Below are 19,083 nucleotides of genomic sequence, written 5' to 3'. Positions count from 1 at the left end.
ATCATCCATCAGCCGTTGAATACCCTTCCTCAACTTCAAGCACTCATTGGGTCGGAGCATGCAGAGGTCGCAATTTTCAGCACAACCTGGAAATAAACCAGCTTGCAATAAATTATTCTTGATGGTCAGGAGAGAAGATGTTAATTCCGCTACAGTAGTGATGAGAGAAACGTCATCGAGAGCATTAACAGCCTTGTCATGATTAGGCATAGGTGCAGTGATGACATTAGGAGTCTCCGGAGGCTCAAATTCAATTTCTCCAGCTTCGATCATATCCTGGATTTTATTCTTCAACGACCAACAATCGTTTGTATCATGCCCGGGGCTATCGGAGTGATACGCACACCTGGCGTTGGGATTATAACGAGAAGAAGCAGTGTTGGGTTTCATAGGAGGATCCCTGAGGGTGATCAGATTTGCCTTTAGCATACTTTGCAGTGCTTGTGCTAAGGTCATATTGATCCTGGTAAACTGCCTTCTTGGCTTGTCTTGTTTGGGCTGGGAGTTTTGAGATGGCGGTGCTGCAATCGTAACTGCTCCAATGGTATGGTCACGATTTTTCTTGTTACGACCCTTTTGACCGTACACAGCATTTGATTCATTCCTCCCCTGATAGGACCTTTTGGTGCTTGCAGAGGTGGCCGCCTGTATCTTTCCACTTCGGATGCCACTTTCAACACGCTCACCTGTCAATATAAGTTCAGTGAAACCTGATGAAGAACTTCCCAGTAGATGGCTGTAGAATGGGCCAGTCAAGGTGCCCATGAACATGTCCACTAATTCTCGGTCAGTCATAGGGGGTTTGACTCTGCCAGCCAAATCTCTCCATTTCTGAGCATACTCTTTGAAGCTTTCTTTGGATCCCATAGTCATATTCTGCAACTGTAGCCGAGTAGGCGCTAGTTCAGAATTATACTGGTACTGTTTATAGAAAGCTGTTGCTAAATCAGTCCAGGTGCGGATGTCAGAGCTCTCGAGCTGATAATACCATTCCAACTGTGTGCCAGACAGACTCTCTTGGAAGAAATGGATCCATAGCTTCCTATCAGTGGTATGCGGCTGAATCTTTCTCACATAAGCCCTCAGATGCATCTGAGGACAGGACGCACCATCGTACTTAGTGAAAGTGGGGATTTTGAATTTGCGAGGAATGGTCACATCGGAGACCAGACCCAAACTTTCGAAATCCAGACCGGGCGCCTTCTGACCCTCCATGGCTAGCATACGTTCTTCTAGCAACTTGTACTTATCATCTCTTGGAGAGTACTGTTCATTTTCATAATCTTCATTGTCATCCTCAGGGTTGGTGGAATCAACATTCTCCTCCTCCGAATCATTCTCCGTCTCCTCTTCTGGACCATTCGGAATTCCAAACTTGACTCCCGCGGCCTGTCTTTTAAGCCTTCGTCCCGGGTTAATGTAACTCACAGGTTTTGGGTCTTTCTTCTTCTCGAGCAAGAGAGCCTTCAGTTCTTCCTGCCCCTTGGATAAGCTCAGCATCATTTCCTGGAATTGAGCATTCTGAGCCTGGAGATCTTTGACAGTTTGTTCGAGAGCCATTTTTCTGTTTAAGAGGAAGACCGTGAGAATATGGTCTTTTGGAATACCTGTTATGCAATGTTATGTCATGCAATGCAATGTATGAAATGTTTTCAAGGACTTTTGGAATTTAACTTTGCGTAAACTACCAAAAAGAGGGACACTTTTATTAATAATTTCTTTAATCAATGTTCATTACAAAAAAAATGAAAAATACAACAAAAGCTCAAGTCTCCCAGGGACGGCTTCTTTTTGGGCGAAGATATGTATTGAGCCTTCGTTCCTCGTTAAGCTGGCTGGTGAGCTCTAGTACTTTCTTCTTTTCTGCATTGAACTGAGCTTCGAAAGTATCCCTTTCCTCTCTCAACTGGATCCAGGATTTCTTCAACTCTTCGACATCGGTAGGCACATCTGGATAAGGAATGATCTGGGAAGTACTTCCTTCGACCCCTGATTCAACAATCAATGGTCCAACCGCGAGATAGGGCATGACAAGTTCACGAGCTCTTGCGCGTACCCATCTGAGATAAGGCTCCATAGGAATGGAGTTTTTCTGTCCCAAAGTGCTTCTTTTCACCATGCCCCAAGCTCGTACAAACCTTTGACGGAGACCTTGAGAGTCATTGTCATAGTCAAACACTGTACCTTGAATAATCATTTCATGTGGACCATCTCTTCAAGCATACCCAAACTGACGTAGGGCTAAGGCAGGATTATAAGTAATACCTCCTCTTATCCCCAGGAGTGGTACGTTAGAGAATTCTCCACAACGGTCGATGAGGATAACATTTTCTCTGAGATTAGAACACCATCGGATGTCTGAATGGGAGAGTGCCATTATCCTTTGAGACCATTTCAAATTCTGATCATTCTTCAAGACTGATTGAGGAAGGTGCGAAATAAACCACCTAGACAACAGAGGTACGCAGCACATGAGAGTCCCTTGCCTTCTCATAGTACGAGTGTGAAGGGAATGCAAGATATCTCCAAGCAAGGTAGGCACAGGGTTATGAGTGAGGAATATCTTAATAGCATTCATGTCTATGAATTGGTCTGGATTAGGGAATAACACCAAACCATAGATTAGTAATGCTAGAACATCTTCGAAAGCATGGACATTCATAACTTTTAGGAATTCTCGGGCCTTATTTATCAGAAATTTGGCAAGTAAACCCTTAATTCCACTTCTTGTTACCCAATTAGTTTCAATGTCAGACTTTGTCATGTGTAAAGCTGCGACAACTTCTTCAGACTTCGGAACCTTTTCTAAACCACTGAAAGGTATTTGATCAAGGATAGGTATCCCAAGCAACTTGGAGAATTCTTCTAATGTGGGTACCAACTGATAATCTGGGAAGGTGAAGCAATGATGTTTAGGATCGAAGAACTGGAATAGAACTCTCATCATATCTTCTTTGAAACCAGTGGTAACCAAATTGAGGAGAGAACCATGTTTCTTGATGAACTGAGCCTGATCGGGAAGCTCTGACACTAAATCCTTGAGTTGAGGAGAGATCGTTACAAGATTGATCCGGATAGTCTTCCTGGAAGCCATAACCTGTTTAACAGAGCAAAGCTAAATTCCTAAGTCCTTGAAATGGTTAGTACAATGATGTTATGATGTTATGATGTTATGATGTTATGCAAATAATAAGCATAAACAAGTCACACAATCATTCCTAGGTTTTAAGGCTTGCATGAGTTCCATAGGTAAGTACCCTCCCCACTGAAGTTTGGTTGGTTCAACCTGTCCTAGAATAGTAACCGGGTTCTAGAAGGATCTCCGATCATTGACCTTCCTTTAAGTCTACTTCAGTGCAACACCAAGTGGTTGACCAAAGCTTCCCTAAAGTCCAATCTCAAGGAGTGTAGTATCGAGTATCAACCAACCCCAGTCGGAACCGAAGTCGGTTATCTCACTACTTTCTAATGGCTAGGATGAGTCAATTAGGGTTCTAAAGGTCTGGTTAATGCTTTGATGACACCACGCGAATGCCAAATTTTTCCTCAAGTGAACATGAGGAACATCAGGACATCCAAAGTGTCACATTAACCGTAGCCATCATTTTAACCATTCCAGTATACGCCGGATAGTCGCGATGATCTATTGCTACTTACCTAAGGTACACTAGATCCGGGTGTAGGATCTTTCACTCAACAATACCCTTAAAAGAAGGAACAATTTAAAAACATAAATGATTTTTTTAAGGTGACCTCTCTTTGTAGTCCCCTGCAGAGTCGCCAGTTCTGTCGTACGGTGAACTGACTTTAATGTGTTTTTTAATCGCAATGTCGCGGTTAGCAAGAGTCGCCACCAACTTTTCTTTTATCCCATAAGGAAAGGTGGAAAAGAACAGGAAAGACCTTAATTTAGATTCTTAGGTTCGGGAGGTACATTATACAAAGGGAAGGTGTTAGCACCCTTTGTATCCATGGTTATCCATGGGCTCTTAATTGCTCAATCATTTATGTTTTTCTAGTTTGAAAGAGTTTTTGAGAAACGTGTAGGAAACGTTTTGAAAAGGAGAATTTAACTTTGTAATGATTCTTGCACGAATGTATACAAAGTGGTCATCTCGTTTAGTTTTGAAAGTCGTTTAGAAAAATATAACTCGGCAATGATTCTAGTGCGAATGTATGCCAAGTGGTGATTTTCTAATGGAGGTTTTGAAAGGTGTAAGGTGTGAAAAGTAGTTTTAAATTGTGAATAAGCAATTAAGAGTTATACCTATCCGAGGTCTTCCCGGGTGTTTCCTATCCTTACGAGGGTAAAACTGTCCTTACTATTGAGAAGTAAGTAGTTTCATCCTTTGGATGTAAAAGGGTCATCGTAGGGTCATCGATTGGTCATTGAAGGCAACAGTTGTGAGGATACCTTAGCGTTCGAAGGGACTATCATCATTTAACCGTAGGCTACACCGAAGGGTCATCGAGGGACAAAGGCAACATTCGAGGGACTATGATGATCTAACCGAAGGGTCTTTGCTAAGTGCATCCCCACATTCACGGGACATGACCGTAATACCGTAATATCGTAATATCGTAGGGTAACAAAGAGAGGTCCGAGGTCACTTATTTAAAGACAAAGTTTACAATTAATTAGGTAACCGTAATCAAGTAGGTAATTAAGTCCGCATTAAAATTAATACATTAAGATCGATTAAGCCATTAGGGTGGATCTTCGCCATAAAATTAATACATTAAAATCAATTGAGTAATTCAGGGTGAATCTCCATAAGGGTATCCCACACATAAGGTGGAATACCTAGCCGGCCGTTTCTTCGAGAATATGCAAGCCTTTACACAATTCAACACACGGATTAGAGCATCGAGATAAAGTATAATTGAAAGTTGCACCATAAAATAAACACAACAGTCAGGAACTCAGGCCAAATGATGCAGAATTATAATAAATCATGATTAGGCAAACATAAGATAGAACAGTAAGGAGACGAAACAGCCACTGTCCCGTTCGCCCCTGCTTTGCCTAGCGAAGGCCTAGCGAGTACTCGCTACCGGCTCGCTTAGCGATGTGCTAGCGAGCGGCTGCTGGTTTTGAATTTTGATATCAGTACCATCTCAACCAGTTTTATGCCTTATGGATTTCATTACTGCAATTATATGGTTAATCATTTAAGGTCTGCAGGTATATACTAAAGTTCACATGCCAAGCTTAAGATATTTCATAAATCTAATCATGAAGCCATATGCAAATTAAGAACATAATAATAATAGCAATGTAAACCTGTTAGCAACTGAGTTGTGACTTCGAATCGGCAAATCGGATTGAATTGGGCAGAGGTAGACCTGGGTGCCGCCGAATTCCTTCAGGGTTGCCTCCAGTGAGTACCAGGGTTTGCTTGCTAGGGCTCTCCTTTCTCCGTTTTCGTTCTCCCGTCTCCGTTTTTCTTTTTTCTTTTCGTGACTGAAGGCTTGGCTATTTATAGTGCTCTTGTTGTGACCTAATGGGCTCAGAATGAAGCCCAGAAATTCTGATATTCGCAAGCTTCGCTAGGCGAAGGGGTTGCTCGCCTAGCGAGCAAGCTAGTTTGGGCTTTTACTGGATCTGGTGCTTCGCTGGGGCGAGTGTCATAACGAGGTGTTCGTTAGGCGAAGGAATTGATCGCCTAGCGAGCAAGCTAGTCTGGGCCATTTTCTGGATTGGGCCTGTTGTGAGCTGGACTTTTGTTCCTTTAATGTCAGGGCCTTGCAAAATAAGTTGGTGCCTGAAAAATGCCTTGTAATATTAACGGGCAAATTTTGGGGTATGAGAGCTCTCTAAGGATTTCCAAAAGCGCCTTATAAACTGGAAATGTACATGGACATAGAGAGCGCTTTTTCAAAAGCGCCCTCTAAGGTTACCCTTAGAGGGCGCTTTCAATAAAGCGTCCTCTATTGGTGTCCCTCCATTTCCTCATTATTTTTTCGCTTCACTTTAGAGTGCGCTTTGTTACAAAAGCGCCCTCTAAAGTGCGCTGTCTATTCCAATAGTATGCTCCTTATTTTTTCTCTTCACTTTAGAGTGCGCTTTTGTAATAAAGCGCCCTCTAAGGGGCGCTGTCTATTCCAGTTTTTGGCGTAGTGTTGTGCATTCATCTTGGCAGGTACATAAATCGTGGAATCTCTAAGATCTTCACCAACCTAGAGCTTAGAACTTGGGGCTGAGAGGCTATCCTTGCCAGCCTCTTGTCTTTGCGATTTGGCCTACTGTCTGAAGCATTTTCGAGTGAGAGGTGACTAGTCAAAATTCTGCAGGATTCTTATGGCATGTGTATTAGAAGAATTCTTTATCGAACTGTATTCGAACCTTCACTTGATATGAGCCAGGACAGAGATTTATGTGCAGGGAAACATCATGAATATGCTTAACAAAAAAATCAATTAGTCCATGAAGGGATCAATTATTGTTCATGTGAATCATCCCCGTTGTGAATAACCTATTTTGTTACTAATTTACATGGTTGTGTGGAATACAACAATGATTCTTGCCGACAATTAGTATTGGTGCATTCGTGACTCCATTTTATGTATTCATGATTTTATTTTAGTGACTGTGAATGAAGTGAATGTTATGTATTGAAGTGTTGTATGGTATGGCTTGAAATTGGTTTGAATGGATTTTTGGATATTGATAAATTGGATCCTGAACTTAGGTTAATAGATATGGGGTTAATGAAATGGATTTGGATAACTAGACATTGTTTGTATCTAATGTGGTAATGGACAATTTGGTTTGGTATGGTTAATGTTAGGGACCAATTAGTACTACTTTTTATATCATTTTATTGGTCCCTTTTACCAAGTTTTGATGTAATTACACACTTTTATTCTCACTATTTTGTATAAATGCAATTAGGTTTAATTTATTTTGTTTTGAATAGTTATTTCACATATTTGTTAGTTTTGTAGAATTTTTGGATGAGAAAGCTTTGGATTGCAGCATCATAATATGGAAGGTTTTGGATGAAGCTTGCAAAGCAAGGAAACTGAGGCAGCTTCAGTTCGCCCCGCGAACAAAGTTCGCCCCGCGAACTGAATGACAGTGTCAGTTCGCGCCGCGAACATAGTTCGCCCCGCGAACCCTGCGAATCCAGCAAACTGATTTTCGGGTCAAAAGTGTTGTTTTGAAGGCCAGCTGTTATTGCCATTTTGATGTCTGCCTGGGAATTGCTTTTCTGCTTTAGATGACAAATACCAATTAGGGAAATGTCAACCTTTGTTGTTAGAAACAAATACATTATGCTAGGGTATTAAAAAAAGATTCATTATCATTCACACATTGAGATATTTTGTAAGGGAGAAAACAGAGTTTTCTCTTCTTTAACATTCTGCTTTGTAACAATGGTGATGAGGAGCTAAACTCCCTTTTGTCAAGATTGGAGGTAGTAGCTATTCTCATATGTTTATGTATTCCATTTGATATATATATATGATAAAGATTGTTGATGTATTGAATACTGTTTTTGCCCTAAGTTGAAAACCAGATTTGAGTAGTTGTCGAGAGAGATTACTTGAGTTTAGACATCAAACAGATTTTCAAGTAGTGAATAAGTTGTAGAGATAGATTTATTCATTACTCTTCTTTGGTATTAAACATTAAAGATTGCTATATTGATAGTTAGGTGGAGAGATCGTCTAAGGATCAATATAGTGATTATCACGATATCATTTAGACATAAATGACTTTGAGAGGATACTTGAACATCATCAATAATCTTGAATCTATTTATTTATCATAAGGGATCATAAACATTTGAAATAGTGAACTCCAATCTTGCCAAGCTTTTATATTTGACTAAAACCATTTCATAGTTTTTGTTAACATTCACTCACAAAATAGTTTTCCAAACAAAACAACCCTGTTACTTTCTAAACTTATAACATTTGAATTATAGAACGGCGGTAATATCAACCAATCTCTGTGGATACGATACAAAAATATTTGCCGAAGATATACTTTTCAACAGTTAATGAACGAAAATTGGATTTAAAATATGGACAAATGGTTTATGGATCTTAGATGCAAATGAAATCAGGAACTAGTAAATCCACAATAAGAAATAGCTGATGCATTATGAAAGTATGAATATGAATGCACCACAAGCAATGAATCAAATGACTATGCCTATAAATGAAAGCATGAATAAACTTGGATGAAACAAAGCATTAGATCAAAGTATCAGGAAACACATATCAAGCCCCTAAACCATGGCCAAGGGATGAATCAACCCTCAATGACCAACTAGTCCAAATATTCATGAATTAGAATTTCCAAGATCACCCTAAAGCAAGCAAAAAGTCCCATAAATAAACTCACACCAAAGTGTCCCACAAAACTAGGGTTTTTAGATCAAGTGAAATATTATTATTAAGGAGCACACCCCAGCAACGTAAGTTAAGGTTTAGGCTTGACACACATGAATACAAGGTCAAGAACTCAACCATAAACTTTTGAATCTATGAGGATACTTGCAACATTTGATATGAGTGGATGGTACATATGAAATTGGCATGAATGTATGCAAATGAACTTTAGGCCAAGTGCCAAATGAAAAATGAAAAATTTTCAGAACCAAAATCGGGGTATGATAAGATTCATAAGAATAATACTAGTTTTTCTTATTAACCAAGGGCACATATAGTCCATCTACTCCTTAGAAAATTATCCATTATAATTATATATTTGTATAAGTATTCAAAAGAACCTCCTTACAATATTCTAATACACAAACAAAATAAAAAACCATACTTTCTTTTTTCTACGAGGCGGGCATCGACCAAGGTTGTAAGTGGTATGTAATGGCACTAGAAACTTGACAGAAGCCAACATGAGTATGGTCGATGTTGATGGGGGAACTCTGGAAGAGGGCGACACGTTCGGATTAGGTCCAGGCAGATGATCCTCAGGCATCATGTTCGGTTTGGGCAGTTCGCACGTATCGGACTTGGTCATTTATGTTTGTGGATCAGTTTATTGATGGGTCGTGTTTTGGCCTTGTTATGGATCTATGAAGTTTCGACATTTATAAAATGGTTGTCTCTCATGTGTTGTTAACACAAGTTGCAAGTGGTGAAAAAGGTAGTAACCTTGGTGAGAAGTTAATGGTAGAAATTTATAGGATTTTATTCTTGGGGTATGGAAGTCTTTTGAGGTTATCAATGGGATTTGGGAAACATTTAAAAAATATTGGATTTGTGTGATTCTTATATTGAGAGTTGGAGAGATTGAGAAACACTTTGGTAGAAAATAAGATTTATTTTTGGGAACTCTAAAAGCTATTTTCTTGTGACTAATGTTGTAATATCTTGTATTAGCATTTTGAAGTATATTGAATTAGAGAGTTCTTCTCTCTCACATAGTAGATCAGTTTGATCAAACTAGGTAAATAAGTTCTTTGTGTTCTTGTCTTTTATATTCTTTTTCGCTTGTTGTGGATTTTCTTACACATATTAAAGGTTACTTTGGTGTTTAAGGCCATTTATTTTAGTTTCCATTGTTCTTCGTCCCATTGTTAGATTTCAACGATATATTGGCGAGGTTGAACCTTTCAATTTCACAACAAGTGGGATCCACCGCGAGGTAAAGCGATTTTGTTTACAAGTTAGCACCATGGGTAATCAATGGGATATTGAGAATTTTTATGTAGACACTTATTTTAGGTTGTGGAAAGTGAGGATACAAGCGAGTATAACACAATAAATGTGTATTGAAACATTGAAGGGTGATATATCAATGCATGCACACCTAACATAAGTAAAGAAGATTGATATGATGGAAAAGGTCAAATTTGCCATTATTTTGTGCCTCATGGATAAATTTCTAAGGGAATTCTCTAGGAAGAAGACAATGATTTCGATGTGGGTAAGACTTGAATCATTGTATATGACCAAGTCTTTGGCTCACGGGGTGTGTTTGAAACAATAACTCTACTTATTCTACATGGTAGAGAATAAATCCATAATGGAGCAGTTCACATAATTTTACAAGATCATTGATAGTTTAGGGAATATTGATGTGAATATTGATGATGAGGAGAAGGCTCAACTCTTATTAAGCTCATTACCCATATCCTTTGACTAATTTAAGGATGGACTTCTTTATGGTAAAGAAGGTAATTTCATTTGGTTGAAGTCCAAATGACCATGAGATCCAAGGAACTTTCAAATTTTAAATATTTGAAGATTGAAGATAACGGTGAAGGCTTGAGTGTCTCAAGAAGAGGTTGTGAGCATAGAGAGATGTCTAAATCTATGAGGTTTGGCAAGTTAAGGTTCAAATTATTTATTTTGTAAAAACCTCACCACTTCATAAAGGATTGTCCTAAGAAGTAAGACAATGAATATTATGTTTAAATTCTTGTTTCCTCATATGAATATATTGATGACAGTGTTGGTGTACAAGTGGTGTAAAGTTTGGAGACTGGAAAAGAGTTGGGTTATGGAATCAGGTTACTCATATCACACATGTTCAAGGAAATAATACTTTGAGACTTTGAAGTTGGAGGAAAGTGGAATACTTTGCCTTGGTGTCAACAAGGCTTGCAAGGTTCATGAGGGCTTGTATGGTCAGATTTTAAATGGTAGATGATCATGAGTTCCTTCTACATAATGTGAGGTATGTTTGAGAGCTTAAGCATATTTTATGATCTAGGCTATTGAACTATAGTTAAACACAAGGTTTTGAATATTTCACATGGTGAAATGATCATGAATAAAGGTTCTAAAATATGTGGTGTTATACATTTTGGAAGGTTCAAATGGTGTTTTGTTATTCATTCATCATCAACTAGTGAAGACTCTCATGACATGAACAAACTATGTGATTTAAGGTCAAAGTATGAGAAGTGCCTGTGGGAAGTGGAATCCGATGGATAAAAGTTTACCATTTGTGAAGGTTTGGAAGAAATCAGTAAGGATCCAAAGATTTTTTTTATAGAGTTGTTAAGGGTGAGTCCAATATCTCTAGGGTGTAGCTTAAATGCACTTTTGGTCCCCCTAGTTTGGACGTTTTAAGCAATTGGTCCCCCTATTACAAAACCATCTATTTTGGTCCCTTAATTTTGATGGTCTTTGAACTTTTATGGTCCCCCTCCACTTTTGCGTAGGTGGCAGTGATGAATAGGATTTAAAAATTATTTTTAATTACGTGGAATCACTAACTAGGATAATTTATTTTTTAATAATTTTTTAATGATGATTAGGATGATTTATTATTTAATATTTTTTCATCTAATTAATTAATAACTTTAATTAAGTCTTTTTAGAAATTAATTAATTAAATTTTTAATAAATTAATTAATTAAAACTATGAAAAGTACTTTGAACCTTAAGACCATTTCATTTTGGCACTATCTCAATATTCAAGTTTGTAAGTAGTAATATTATTGATATATAAACACTATCTAAATTTATTAAAACTTTAATGTGAGACTTTAATGAGAAACAAAACTCACACTACACATGTAACCTTGTTTCTTTTCAATCTAATTGCATAATCTCCATCTCCATCTTCCAAAATCATTTTTGTTTGTGACAGACATTTCTCTAGAGGAAGAATTCCAATTTATAAACTGTTGGTACAAATTAAGAGGAGATACTGCAAGAATGTCAAACTTTCTCTAAAGTAATGTAATGTGTTTTGATTATGATAGGAAGTTATTGTTCAGACAAGAAAGCAGCTGCAGTGAATTGGATTGAAGGGAGGGGAAAATTTATGGTGTGCGAGGCTGTAATTAAGGAAGTGTTGAGTCTTTGGTTAAGCTTAACATGCTAAAGAATCTTACTGGTTCAGCCATGGTTGGTGCTCTTGGTGGATTCAATGCGCATGCTAGTAATATTGTTTCTGCTATATACTTGGCTACATGGTAAGGTCCAGCTCAGAATGTTGAGAGTTCTCATTATATGACCATGATGGGAAAGACCTTCATATCTCTGTCACTATGCCTTCCATTGAGGTATAATTACTTGTTTTATTCTTAATTATTTTGGTTGTTACATCAATTATCTTTAATTTTCAAGAATAAATGTTATAGTGGCAATTTAACACAATTCCTAGTAGTAAATAGTAACTCTCTTTATTTTGATGCAGGAGGGAACAATTGGAGGGGGCACACAACTAGCATCACAATCAACTTGTTTGAATTTACTTGGTGTGAAGGGTGTTAGTAAAGAGTCACCGGGACCAAATTCAAGGCAACTAGCAACAATAATACTACTAAAGAAATGTCTCAGACACAAACAAGAATGATTTTGGAAGATGGAGATGGAGATTATGCAATTAGATTGAAAAGAAACAAGGTTACATATGTAGTGTGAGTTTTGTTTCTCATTAAAATCCCACATTAAAGTTTTAATAAATTTAATTAGTGTTTATATATCTCAATAATATTATTATTTACAAACTTGAATATTAGACTAGTGCCAAAATGGAATGGAATTAAGGTTCAAAGTACTTTTCATAATTTTAATTAACTAATTTATTAAAAACTTAATTAATTAATTTTTAAAAACACTTAATTAAAATTATTAATTAATTAGATAAAAAATATTAAATAATAAATCATCATTAAAAAATTATTAAAAAATTATTAAAAATAATTATCCTAGTTAGTGATTTCACGTAATTGAAAATAATTTTTAAATCTTATTCATCACTGCCACCTACACAAAAGTGGATGGGGACCATAAAAATGGTTTTGTAATAGGGGGACCAATTGTTTAAAACGTCCAAATTAGGGGGACTAAAAATGCATTTAAGCATTCAGTTTATTATTGTTTAAAACGTTCAAATTAGGGGGACCAAAAATGCATTTAAGTCTTCAGTTTATTAATTTGACTTTGTTAGACAAGTGGAGATGAAGGCTGATCTCGGGTGCCTATAGTCTTTGGTGTGATATCCGTACAACAAGATGTGGAGACTCAACAAATTTTTCTTTGATTGGTAATAGATCTTTGGGTCATGCTCCATTTCCTCTTTGTGGAAAAGAGTAATTCTTATTGGATTTAGAGGAAACAATCCCTCTAGTTTGTGTGAGGATGAGTTGAGTAAGAAGGTGGATCCCTAGATTAAGAATGTTTCTCTTAAAATTAAGTTTCAAAGGTTTTTCACTGTCTCTCAATTTCAAGAAGGTAATGTGGGAGAGATGGGTAGGTGGAAAGATAAGAGGGTTTCTTACGACCTGAGATGGATGAGATAATTTTGTATACATGAAGAACCATTGGTCTCTAAGTTCTTCTCGGTCTTTCAAGGGGCACAATTAAGTGAGAGAATGATAAGTGGACTTAGAGGCATAATAAATATGGTTTTTTCACGGTGGTATCTACTTATCAAATCCAATAAGATCTTAGCATTTCTTTTGACGCGCACAATTTAAGGGAGAACTTGACTCTCCCTCTAATATGGAAAATTGAGCCCTTTTTAAGGTGGTGGTTTTCTCTTGAAAGATTTTACAAGATATGTTCCTTTCTAGAGAGAAATTATTTAAGCGGAAGGTCATTGCCATACCTAATAAGGGCTCTTGTATCTTGTGCGGGGGGTTTGTTAGAATTTGTCTCTCATCTTTACGTTACATGTGATTTATCTTGTATTGTATTGTATAGAGTTTTTAAGTGGTTGGCGTGACAAGTGGTTCTCCGTAGGGATCCTAAAATTCTTTTTGAATTTTCATCATTTAAGAGATAAGGCTAAGATGAGAGGATGGTTTGCTATGATTGGAATGTTGTAGTGTGGTCTATTTGGATTGCACGTAAAAATAAATTTGTCTATAGTCGTTCATCAATGTGAAAGAGGTGGAGGAAAGTGTTTTTTTTCTTGGAACGAGTTTATTGGCACGTCAGGGGTGACCTCACATTATTTCTTTGTCAGACTTCAAAATCCTATCACATATCTTAATTAATAGCGATAAAGAGTTCATACCAATTTCAAAGGTTGTTAAATTGCTTTGATTTTTCTTTCAAGATACTTGTTCTATTGATGGTGGTATTGGCGGTATAAGCTATAGTTTGATTCTCTGTATGGCGAAGTAGTTTCCTCATTTTCTTTTCTTTTTTTGTGTTTATTTTTCCAACGTTTGCTATGAGGTTTATGTTTTTTAGACTTTTGTGCTTAGATATATTCTTTTTATTGTATTTAAACATTTTTTGTGCCAATTCAATTCCGAAATCTTGTTTGTTGGTGAATTTTTCACTTCCTACCAGATCTATATAAATTATTTATGATTTTAAAAAAAAACTAATTCATGTGTTGATATAAGTAGACCTAAATTTAGTATAAATAAAAATGCAAAAAATTTGTTACCAAAAAAAATATAATTTATAACATCTAAATTCATATGATAAAAAAAATTATTTGATACTCAAAACTTTCTTAAGAGCTTATATCTTGATAATCACAAACTAGACCTTCTTAATTTTAGAATTCATAAGATTTGAGATTATGGATTTTTGTCTCCCTTATTGTTAAACATACTCTTTTTTATTTATATTATAGATCTAAATACTCTTTTAATTTTAAAAAAACTCATATCTTATTTTTACTAGCTTAAAAATATTTATACAAAAAAGAATCTATATATAAATCGTGGAGGATGAAAGACACGTTTCCTATTAATGCCAACCACTATTTTTATAGCATCCAAGTCCAAGTCCAATGTAAAATGGATGAAATTAGATTGTCTAATACAAATGCAGGAAGATGGATGGATAACATACCGATAGAGAAATGGACAAGGGTATTTGACGGAGGTTGTGGATGGGGCCAGATGACAACAAAACTTACGGAATGCATGAACGGCGTATTCAAAGGCATTAGAAATCTATCAATAACCGCTTTGGTCAGAACAACCTATTATAGGTTGGTTTCTACCTTCACAACCAGAGGTGAAAGATGGAGTGTAGTGTTAATGTCAAGTCAAATATTAAGTGAATATTGTATGAAAGTGATGAAAGAGGAAAATATCAAAGCTAGCACACACGCGATTACAGTCTTTGACCGTCATAGGCAAAATTTTAGCGTACAGGAAACAATGGACCACAATGAGGGGAAGTCAAATTTATCATATGCTATCAAACTAAAGAGAAGTTGGTGCGACTGTGAAAAATATGCTATCAAGCCTTGGTCCTTTCGAGGTTGGACATTAGATGTCATAAGTGAGATTCATCCAGCCTCGTTGAAACAATAAAAAATTTTCACTTCCTACCGAATCTATATAAATTATTTATGATTTAAAAAAAAACTAATTCATACCTAAATTTAGTTAATATAAAAAATATAAATGTGAAGTCTATAATTAAAAAAGTAGTATAAATAAAATTGCAAAATATTCGTTTTGAAAAAAAAAATAGTTTATAACATATAAATTCATATGATAAAAATGCAAAATATTCGTTATGAAAAAATCTCTATATGAATCGTGGAGGATGAAAGGCACGTTTCCTATTACTGCCAACCACTATTTTTATAGCATCCAACTCCAAGTACAAAGTACAATGTAAAGTGGGTGACTTTCTTCTACTAAAGAGTCAGAACTCAGAACCCAGAACTCAGAACTCAGAAGCATGGAACACAATCTTAAATCAGCAACATCAAGTGAAGAAGGGGAAGGACAACCTATAAGATGTAAAGGTATATTTCATGTCTCATGATAACAATGTCTACATATTTCATTTCTTCTTCAGTTTTGTTTTTTTAATACAAGTTTGAGATTGTTGCATTTTTTACTGCAAAACGGTAGCTGCGGTTGCAAGAAAACCAGGTGAGCCATTGGTTATTGAAGAGATCATTGTGGCCCCACCAATGCCTCATGAAGTTCGGATTCGTATTTTGTGTACTTCTCTATGCCACAGTGATTTCACTTTTTGGAAGATGCAGGTTTACTTTTTTTAAATATTTTATATCAATGTTTATTTATTGATTTATATTTTATTTATTTGTTTGAATATACCCTTTTGCATGTTTTGAAGGAATCTCCTGGCATTTTCCCAAGAATTCTGGGTCATGAGGCAGCTGGGTGAGTTTCTGCATAACTATAGATTATCTTGTAATTTACAAACATAACACAATTCTGGGTTGATATTGTTGTAGACCTTACGCGATTGCGATGTGAACCACAATTTGAACACTGTTTTGTAATATAGATTCTATGAGTATATGTTTCTTCATTTCTCTTGTTTTGTGTGGGTTGAGTGATTTGTTGCATTGTGCATCGATTGTTGAATATGACTCGGAGACGTAGGCGCATTTGGCCAAACTGCTTAAACAAATGTTGTGTCCATTGTTTGCGGTTTGTGTTTTTATTTTATCTTTTCTTACTAGTTCTTGCTCTAACATCCATTGGCGTGTTTCATTTTCAACCAATTTTTGTGTGCCATAGGGTTGTGGAAAGTGTAGGGAAGGATGTAACTGAAGTTATAGAAGGAGATGTTGTTATTCCGATTTTCCTACCAGATTGTGGAGAGTGTGTAGATTGCAAATCAACCAAGAGCAACCGCTGTACTAATTTCCCGTTCAAGGTTTCCCCTTGGATGCCAAGACATGGGAGCACTAGATTCACCGACCTAAACGGAGATATCATATATCATTTCATGTTTGTTTCAAGTTTCAGCGAGTACACCGTGGTTGACATCGCCAATGTAACAAAAATTGATCCACAAATCTCTCCTGATCGGGCATGTCTTCTCAGTTGCGGTGTTTCAACAGGTAGTTTTTTTTCTCCTTATCTTTGAAAAAAGTAGGGTGAAGTTAGTTGGTCATGAACCAAACTCATAGTTTTCTTGTATTACAAGTTAACAACATTCTTGTGATTCAATGTTGTATAAAATTTACATTTGTAGGGGTAGGCGCTGCTTGGAGAACAGCAGGTGTGGAGCCAGGTTCTACAGTTGCTATTTTTGGGCTGGGATCTGTTGGATTAGCAGTATGGATTCTCTTAAATAAGGTTTCACTTTCTTTGTATCTTTGTGGTTGCTGAAATGCTCGTTGGAATTGATTGATTTCTTAGGTAGCAGAGGGCGCTAGATTTTGTGGAGCAACTAGGATTATCGGTGTCGATGTCATGCCTGAAAAATTTGAAATCGGTAATGCATTGCTTGTTATCAAGGAAAGGAATTGTACCACTTTGAGGCTAATATGCAATAATTTCGAGTTTGATCCGACGATTTGTTGCTTTCGTTTCATCAGGAAAGAAGTTTGGACTTACAGATTTTGTCCATGCTGGAGAAAGTGGGAACAAACCTGTGAGCCAGGTCTAGCCTCTTGAAAGCTTCAATCTTAACTTTAGTTTACGTGCTTAGTATCAAAGTTCTTTCTTGTTGCCAAATTCGTAAAAAAAATTCATAAGAAAATTGTCTTTAGTAATCAAAATGTGGTTGCTAAGCAGGTTATCATAGAGATGACTGATGGCGGAGCTGATTATTGCTTTGAATGTGTTGGTATGACGTCATTGGTTCATGAAGCATATGCTTCCTGCAGAAAGGTATAATTCACTTTCAAGAATTATTTCATGCAGAGATTGAATTCAAATATACCCGACCTATTTGAATTTCACCGAAGCGTGAAAATCACTTGTCTCAACCAGTTTGTTTGTGGTAACTAAGTTGAAATTCCAAAAAGCTGATGCATTTTCCTTCAGGGTTGGGGTAAAACAGTTGTTTTAGGAGTGGACAAGCCAGGAGCAAGGTTAAGTTTCAGTTCTAGTGAGGTTCTTCATGATGGGAAGAGCCTCATGGGATCCTTGTATGGAGGACTCAAACCCAAATCTCATATTCCGATTCTGCTTAAGCATTACATGGACAAGGTAAGCAATTTCTTTTGTTTCATTTTTGGACTATGTTCTATGTCCTCTCTACTGATATTATTATTCTTAATGTTATATTTAATAGTAAAGTAATAATAAAGTGAAAATTTTCGTTCCATTAAATCAAATGCAAGACGCGGATTCGAATTCGCGACATCCTACTTATTCAGTTTTGGCATGTTTGTTACCTGCAGGAACTGCAGTTGGATGAATTTGTGACTCATGAAGTGGAGTTTAAGGACATAAACAGAGCTTTTGATTTGTTGAGTAAAGGACAGTGTCTTCGATGTGTGATTTGGATGGAAAAATGAGTGCATTCATATGTCACCAACAGTACTTGCTGTTTTCATTTTTACATTCTTATGTTACAGTCTTTTCCTCAATGTTGTTCGGGAAAACATCAACCGCGGTTATATTTCGCTATGTAGAAAATTGAATTGTTTCTATGAAGACCCTTGTCATAAATGTAAGGCAATCTTCATACTTGAAAAAAATTTGTTAGCTTAAAATAATGCAAAAATCAATATAATTTGGAGATGCGGGGTATCGATCCCCGTACCTCTCGCATGCTAAGCGAGCGCTCTACCATCTGAGCTACATCCCCATACATATTCAATGGATTCGAAATATCAATAACAAGAGTTTAAAAAAACTTGAGAAATTAACTAACATAGATAATTATGACATGAAAAACGCTACCATTAAACGCTCTATCACTCGTTCCTATTACATTTTATGGGACACCTTGTACAACATCCAGATTTGAAAAGAGCAACCATACTTATATTTATATTTTAAGTTCTCTCGTAAATACAAAATACGATTAGAACATGCATGACACATATCCAAAAATGAGTGAAATACAATCTCACATGTAGAATATCTTTCTTAATGTATGTCATGATCAAGGTGATCTATGTCAGTTTCGCAGCTCCTGGTGTCGCGGTGGCCACAACTACCATTGTGGAGAGACCGAGTCTCTCAAGTGTTTCTTGAATGAAAGAATATTTGATATATCTCATACTTGTGCCTCCTAGTTTTGATAGGACATGTGTCATCATGTTCTGCTCCTTTGGCACATGGGCAATCTCATACGTCTTGAATGAGCTCAATATGTCTTTGACCACAACTACATACTTCTATTGTAATGGATTTTTGGCATGTGCATCCCCCAAACTTGGGAGACCACTAGCTGAAAGTTTCTGCGTAACACGACTTCTTCTTTTCCCATCTTTGACGCCAACGAGAGCCC

General features: G+C 36.7%; 1 protein-coding gene and 1 non-coding gene across 2 annotated transcripts; one reads left to right on the top strand and one right to left on the bottom strand.

The window, feature by feature from the left end:
- Positions 1–15,454: 15,454 nt before the first annotated feature.
- Positions 15,455–18,343, top strand: LOC127083544 (alcohol dehydrogenase-like 7). The gene is made up of 10 exons (XM_051023852.1): positions 15,455–15,661; positions 15,771–15,907; positions 16,000–16,046; positions 16,410–16,735; positions 16,870–16,952; positions 17,037–17,112; positions 17,216–17,280; positions 17,415–17,510; positions 17,667–17,831; positions 18,026–18,343. Exons 1-10 carry the CDS (start codon positions 15,595–15,597, stop codon positions 18,140–18,142), a joined length of 1,179 nt encoding a protein of 392 aa, XP_050879809.1. The 5' UTR covers positions 15,455–15,594; the 3' UTR covers positions 18,143–18,343.
- Positions 18,344–18,362: 19 nt separating this feature from the next.
- Positions 18,363–18,435, bottom strand: TRNAA-AGC (transfer RNA alanine (anticodon AGC)). Its single transcript has one exon. It is a non-coding gene; the product is annotated as a tRNA-Ala (tRNA).
- Positions 18,436–19,083: the final 648 nt, after the last annotated feature.

Source organism: Lathyrus oleraceus, chromosome 5 (genome assembly GCF_024323335.1).
Source record: "Lathyrus oleraceus cultivar Zhongwan6 chromosome 5, CAAS_Psat_ZW6_1.0, whole genome shotgun sequence".
NCBI classification, from domain to species: Eukaryota; Viridiplantae; Streptophyta; class Magnoliopsida; order Fabales; family Fabaceae; genus Lathyrus; species Lathyrus oleraceus.
The sequence above is the reverse complement of the archived record's forward strand: the minus strand, read 5'-3'. Positions and strand labels throughout refer to the sequence as shown.

Bases quoted from the DNA above. Each gene is read 5' to 3' on its own strand.
- LOC127083544 (XM_051023852.1), top strand. From the start codon at position 15,595: ATGGAACACAATCTTAAATCAGCAACATCAAGTGAAGAAGGGGAAGGA. The intron at 17,281-17,414 runs GTCTAGCCTCTT...GTTGCTAAGCAG, and splicing joins GGAACAAACCTGTGAGCCAG to GTTATCATAGAGATGACTGA. The intron at 17,832-18,025 runs GTAAGCAATTTC...TGTTACCTGCAG, and splicing joins TTAAGCATTACATGGACAAG to GAACTGCAGTTGGATGAATT.